Below are 6,967 nucleotides of genomic sequence, written 5' to 3'. Positions count from 1 at the left end.
TCAGCAGAAAGCTGAGAGGGAGACAAAGTGTTTAACAGCCTACAGCAGAGGCAAAAGCTGGAGCCAGGACCAGCGGGTGCAGAGGTGGCAGGCAAGCGGGAGGGGCCAGTGTCAGGTCACTGAGCTGAGGCCCCGCCCCTGCCCGCCCCAGACTCCGGGCCCCGCCCCGCGGGCTGCTCTCCAGGCAGGTCCCCCGGTGGCCTCTCAGCACAGCCCGGCCCATCCCAGTCCCCGCCCACCGCTGATTTCATTGGCTGCCTCTCTGTCCCCGCCCCCGGAGAACTGCTGATTTTCGCAGCCAATCAGCAGGCGCAGCAGCCGCGGCGGCGGCGGCTGGTCTCGGCGGATCCCGGCGGAACCCGGTTGAACCCGGACGCTGAGGTACCCGAGTCTGCGGGGGTAGGAGGGTAGGGAGCCGGGGCTGCTGTCCTGTTTGGAGGTAACGCGTAGGCGCTTTGCGGCGCCGTGGCGTGGCCCTGCTTGTCAGCTGGGTGGCGAGCTGCAACTCCTGGGTCTCCGAGGTCACTCCTGCCGCTGGAGGTGCGGCGGCGTCCGAGACCGTGGAGGGCTAGCCCGAGGTTTCTGGTGTCGGAGGGCAGAGGTCGGAGGTCGTGCTTGTGTGGAATGTTGGGGCCCCGCCCGTCTAAGCATAGGTCGGGCCGCTCCCCGTTTTGTTTTTTTTTCTTCAGTCAGCTCGTTTGAGTACCTCGGTCCTTCCACGGAAGGAGCTCCGAGGGAAACTGAGGCCTGGGAGCCGCCAGGGCTCCTTGCAGGCCCTGAGCTCGGACAGGAAGGCCCGCGCCGAGCTCGGGTCGCCACAGGTGACTCTCCGGCCCCGGCAGAACGGCTGCCGCCTCCCTCCTCCGGGCCGGCGGGGGCTCTAGCGTGTGGGGGAGGGGGCGGGGGCGAGATGCGGTGGTCGCGCGGGGCCACGGCTGCCCTGAACGGGCCGCTCCCCTCGGGCTCCGAAGAAACCTGAGGATGCCAACTCTTTTTGAGACTGTCATTCCCCGTGTTTGAGATTTCATTTCTGGAAGTTCATTCGAGCACTTCGGAGAGAGGAAAGGCAGCATTGCGGCTTCTGCACTTGTCTGGAAGTGAAAATTAAAACCAGACACGGGAGGTACTGAAGGCAAAGGGACGTGGCGAGAAACTGGACGAGTTTCTCAGTTTGACAGGAATCTTGCCCCTAACTTGCCTCACATATTATATAATTCAAGCTATTTCAGAATCGGAGTGTTTAATCTCATAGTTCTAAGCAAGTGCCCTTAGTCTTGACCTTAGTGACGATACTTTGGAATGTCTGAAGTATTGAGCAAGAATTTTTTCGTACAAAGGTAGGTTCCGAGTTTAAGCTTCTCAGTGCCAGGAAGTCAGAACAATCCTTTCCTCTCCTGGCAATCATCCCATCTGCTCCTCTGCCACTCTGGGACCAAAAAGAGAAGTCGTTTCTCTACATATGTGGGTTTTGGGGAGACAGCTATGGATGAGGAATAAGGGAAAAAGAAGGAGGATTCTTTTGTTTTCTGCGCAGAAGGTGTGCAGTTATGGGGCAAAAAGTGTTTTTATTTGTTTATCTCTCTCCCTTCATCTCAGCCAGCGTAAACAAATTGTGCCTTTTTTGTACCTACGGCATGTGTTGATTATTTATAATATTAGGGAAAGGAGTCATCTCTAACAGCACGAAGACACTTATCTTCAGTGTAGCTACAGAAGAATGACTGCCTTGTGTGGAATTAACACTGGGGTTTGGTTTTCAGTTAAGAAAATGAGGCAGAAGGAAGTGTTGACCAAGACCTTCCAAGGCCCAGCCATTGTCTGTAGGACTCCGGCCAGCCATGTTTACATGTTTGAGAATGGCGGTGGAGATTCGGGGGACTCCTCTGAGGAAGAGACCCACCGAGTGGCCCTGCGGCCCCGGGGCAAGGATCGCCAGAAGAAGGGTGCCCACCACCCTCACCAGCCTGGAGCAGGGGACGTGGTGCTGCTGCAGCGGGAGCTGGCCCAGGAGGACAGCCTCAACAAGCTCGCGCTTCAGTATGGCTGCAAAGTAAGAAACCCCGCAGGTGAAGGAGCCACCTGCCTTCGCCCTGTATGTTTAGAGGAGCAGGAGCTCACTGAAGTGTGAGCCTGCTGCCCCTTCCTGACTCCCGCAAGCAGTTGGGAGAAGCCTGCTATGGGTAAAGGAGACCTCTTTCTAGCTAGAGAATGAAGGCAGGTGGAAGTACTTAACCATTCTGAACCCTGGGGTCATAGAGAGGATTAGGAGTTTCTGATGATGGGGCAGTTCCCTCTCCACAGAGTACTTCTCTTCCTTATCCCTCCAAACTGAGATGCTGAAACCTTTTTTTTTTTTTTTTTCTTTTCCTTTTGAGCACATTTTATTTAAGACTATGTCGGGGCCAGAGATGCCAGGTAGAATTTATCCAAGATTTCTTAGGTATGCTTGCATTTTTCTGCTACTTTTCTTTTTCTAAACCTTTCTTGCTGATTGTAGCTCCTTTGGTTAAGTTTTTACCTTCTCTCTTTTAGAACTGCATGATCTGGCCGTTGTATGCTGTGTATCTATATAACCCTGTTTCTCTCTTTAATTATGTTTTTAGCTGTCAGAGTGATTAACAGTGGCAAAGTAAGTAGGAAAGTGTTTGTAGAATTGCTGCCATTGTCGTCTCGATTGAAACTGTTTCATTTTGCTAACACTGTACTGCTGCTTTCTGCAGCTTTCTTTAAGGCCTTATAAGCTACTTACTTAAAAAAAAATCTTTTCATCCTTGAAGTGTTATTTATTTAACAAGGTCCAAATGGCTCAATATGAAGTGTGGGGATGGTGGTGTGTTTTCCGAGGGAAATAAACAGACCGGTCTCCCAGGATACATAGTGGTCTCTGCATTGTACTGAGATTTACATTTGACTCTTACAGTCAGCTTCTGTAGGCATACTGTATAGTTTATAGAAATTGTACAGAAAAATGAATCATCTCCTCTAGAGACCTGAATAGATGCAGTGGGCTTCTTGGAATGGTGATGTTTAATAAACCCAAAAGTATTATATAAATAATGTGTCTGATAAGTAATCCGTTCTCCTATTTGAAGTAAATAAATTTGATGTTAGCTTATTAGGATCAAAGCTAGAAGCGTCTCAAGCACCTTATGGTTTAGTTTCAGGACTTAGTAAATTAAAAATGTCCCTCACTCTAATTCAATGAAATGATAAAAGCACTTGCTAAATAATTAAAATTATGAAGATGATTGATTTGAATAAGGTCTGTTGGCTGTATTTACACTCTAGTTTAAGTGGACTTAGGAGTTAAAACCTTAGAGTCCATCTTTGGTGCTTTTGGTAAGTTTTCAAACAATAACTTGAGGGAGGATTTATCTTTGACTTACATTTCCCCCTACTTATTAAACCTTAAGGTTTGATCATGAGAGGGATTTGTCATAAACTTTGTTCCTTTATAAGACACAGTCATACTCCTTTCTCCTCAAGTCCTAATAGTGGAATAGGCAGATGATTTCCATCTATAGTTTCCAACTTGATGCATATTCCCTGCATGTTTCTAATTATCATAAGTGTTGTGAAATCCTCAAAGTGAATCAACTCTAGGTCGCTTTTATTTTAAAATAAGTTTATAGGCCATACAGTACTTCTGGCAAGGAAATGTTGTAGCACACTTTTAAAATGTCATTACAGGTGAACTAGATTCTGAGTGTCTGTAGAGCTGGCTGAGGATTTGTGTTTGCTGAGTGCTAATGTTTACTACAGCTACTAAATTAAGTCTGATGCAGGAGAGAAGTCAGCCAGACAGGGGCACTGTTGCCTCAAAAGTTAAAAGTAGAAAGGGTTACAGCCTTCTTTTACCATGATGTGTTCCACCTAAAATCATTTTGTTGAAGGCACACTTTGAACAAATAAAAAAGTCTTTTCCAAAAGTAATCTTAAGTTGTTCAAACTTGTAAGTCTGTACAAAAATCTGATGATTAGTCTATAACGTTAAGGCTGAGTTAAAGCCAAAAACCCCAGTTATTCAGCCTAAATTAAATCTTGTGCATAGGTACAGTTTTCCAGTGTTCATCAGATTCTTAAGCAGAGTGGACCATCACCCGGAGAGGTTAAGCACCACTTTTTGGATATTAGTTTTAAGGAGCTTTACATATTTTGTGATGTTTGTCCTCATGGCTTCCCCAGGTTGCAGATATCAAGAAAGTCAACAACTTCATCAGAGAACAAGACTTATATGCTTTGAAATCTATTAAGATTCCAGTGAAAAATCACGGAATCCTAACGGAGACCCAGAAAGAACTCAGACCCCTCCTGAGCTCATCCACAGAGACCAGAGTGACCTTCGAGGAGCAGCCAGACCCAGACAGAGCAGCTGTGGGTGCCAGTGCCCCATCTAGCCCACTGACGGATTTCTTTAAGGGCATTGACCAGAATATTGAGCGTGCAGTGCAGTCAGACATCTTTCTGAGTGAAAGTCACTGCATCGAGACCTCCAGTCAGCCACTGCTTCCGGCTCCTCCGAAGCCACTGACAAATGGTGCAGACTGTGGAATTCATTGGTGGAATGCTGTGTTTATCATGCTTCTAATTGGAATTGTTTTACCAGTGTTTTATTTGGTCTATTTTAAAATACAAGCTACTAGTGACATCCCTAGCAGCTTGAATACAACTACTGTCCCCAATGGCTCGATGGCCATGAATGCAGTTCCAGGCCAAGGCCCCAAATTAGTGATTCCAGTGCCAACCCTCCCCTCTTCAGACAGCCAGTTCAGTCATACCCAAGGGGGGAACTAGCTGTTGTTCCTAAGTAATCAGGCCAGCTTTAGCAGTGGATCCGTTAGCAATGGCCATGTGCTGACTTTCCTTTTCTCTGACGTGTGGACACATTGCAGAAGCCACCGTTGTGTTCTCAGTAACACTCACCATGGGGAACAGCCTTGCCTGATCTAAGGCTGCGGGAGCCAAAACACTGGCACCCTCAGTCTCCTACATCCAGAGAAGAGCAGCAAGAGAGACATTTACACCTGACAGACGCTGTTTCCTGGAGGCATTTAGTGGACTGGCCATGTCTTCACAGTAGCACCGTGTGTGCCCCCAAGTTGGACATGCTGGAAGGGAGACTGAATGGCCTTGGCAAACAGACCTACAGCGTGGGAGCCCCGGGGGTCGGCTTTGGTGGTCTTCCCGTTTGCATTGTCCCCTGCCTGCTATGGAGGAGTGACAGGCTCTGACAAGTGCTGTTGTGTCTGCCCGGCAAAAGTGCAATAGTGTGGAATGTCACCCTGTTTTAGAGTGTGACACATTACAGTTGTAACAAGCCTTGCTTCATATTTGCCCCCTCAGATAGCCTTTTTGAGCCAATGTCCTGTCTAGAATTTAAAAAGCTCTAAATCCAAATTGCTGTAATATGAGTAAATAGTGGTTCTGTTCCTTGAACTTTTAGAGCTACTTAATCTGACACGCAGGCGTGTTTTAAGCTCTGCGTGGTGCAACCAGCACTTCCTGGCCAGAACGTTTGGAGGCCATGGCCCAATTTCACCCGAGGAGCACCTGCACAGTGATTGCTACCTGGATCCCCCACGTCAGCATTCTTGGAAGGAGCTCTTGCTGGTCAGTGTCTGGAGTGGAGTAAGTGTAGAGGGAAGGATCAGTGCCTGTCACCGAGGTCCCAACGTGTGGCACTTCTAAGGGCGAACAGTCACCAGTCCTGCATCTGCTGGCCTCTGTGCACCTGAAAGAGTGGTGCAGGGAAAACGGGGGTGCTACCTGCTGCTTCCTCGACTCCATTCTTCGGGATTCTAGATTCTAGAACAGGAATGGTTTTCTTTAGGTGATTTCAATGTAGCTCATAGTGTTAAAATATCAAGCCCTTAACAGAGGGCCTACAGGTGACCCTCCTGTGAAAGGCCATAAAAAGAGGGACCTGAGGTTTGCCCATCTCCTCTTATGACGAGGCAACAGGGGTGCTAATGCAGAGGCTTAAGGAGGGAGGGCCTGGGCGGGCCTCGGAGGCTCACTGGTGGAGCATGGGTGAATGGGGTGAGGGCAGGAGCCCACCTTGGTCCCACGGAGTGGAAATCAGCCAAGGTGGCTGGCAGCCCAGCCTTGGAGAGGTCTGTCTCCAGGGAGGAAAACACGCTGCACAAATGCTGAGCTTTAATGCAGATTTAAGGCATTTGACACATTAGGCCTAAAGAGCAATTTGAAAGATCTCGTCACGTAAGAGGAAGGGAATGTGGCAGAAGAACCCTTGAGATAGGCATCCAGTTTCTTTCTCCTTTCAGTTATGTGAAAAACTATTCTGCCCTGGGTTTAATTAGCAAATTTAAATTATCTTCAAAATAAAATGTTTTCTTCAAAACCAAAATGGTTTTCAGGATAAAATGAATTTGTGAACCTTTACTACTGGAAATTTTGATCATGTAAGGTTTTGATCATGTAAATGCTTTTCCAGTCAAATGTTTGTGCGCACTGTGCCCCCGAGGGCTACACGTTTCTCTAACATTTGTCACCTTTAAATTCACCCAGCAGGACTCGGACTCCCATGAGAACATGACTTTTGCTGGGCAAAGAATGAATACCTGTATACTTTTTTCAAGTGGAATAAAATAATTTCTTCTGTGAAGGAAAACTGATTCTTCCTTTTTAATCTGGGAGTTGTTAATTTGGAATTAAAAGATGTGGGATGATGTTGGAGAAAATGGAGGTGTCCATGTCCAGAGGGCGAGGCTGGCCCAGGGCTTGTGCCCACGGTCACTCTAGCAGGGGGGAGAACAAAGTGGTAGCAGGCACAGCCTGGCTGACTGGTCTGCATAACGTGCTTTAACATTGTTTTATTGGGCATGCATAAGCGATACCATGAAGCTCTTTTTTAAAATATATTTTACTACATTTTATTGTGTTTTGGGAGTTAATGTTCTAAAGAAATAGATTTGTTAGATAGTCTTCAGTCCTTTTGGTCAAACTG

General features: G+C 47.4%; 1 protein-coding gene across 5 annotated transcripts; it reads left to right on the top strand.

Annotated features, from left to right (window-relative positions):
* The first annotated feature begins 277 nt into the window (after positions 1-277).
* On the top strand, positions 278-6,631 carry LYSMD4 (LysM domain containing 4). Of its 5 annotated transcripts, none has more exons than XM_032469026.1 (3): positions 278-381; positions 1,761-2,050; positions 4,186-6,631. In XM_032469026.1, exons 2-3 carry the CDS (start codon positions 1,769-1,771, stop codon positions 4,792-4,794), a joined length of 891 nt encoding a protein of 296 aa, XP_032324917.1. In that variant the 5' UTR covers positions 278-381; positions 1,761-1,768; the 3' UTR covers positions 4,795-6,631. The 5 variants fall into 5 exon arrangements, with proteins under 5 accessions (XP_032324917.1, XP_032324916.1, XP_032324915.1 ...); XM_032469025.1 differs by lacking the exon at positions 278-381 and adding an exon at positions 390-1,123; XM_032469024.1 differs by lacking the exon at positions 278-381 and adding an exon at positions 390-1,337.
* Positions 6,632-6,967: the final 336 nt, after the last annotated feature.

The sequence above is a fragment of the Camelus ferus genome, chromosome 27, assembly GCF_009834535.1.
Source record: "Camelus ferus isolate YT-003-E chromosome 27, BCGSAC_Cfer_1.0, whole genome shotgun sequence".
In the NCBI taxonomy this organism is placed as follows: Eukaryota; Metazoa; Chordata; class Mammalia; order Artiodactyla; family Camelidae; genus Camelus; species Camelus ferus.
This window is presented reverse-complemented; position numbering and strand designations above follow the sequence as displayed.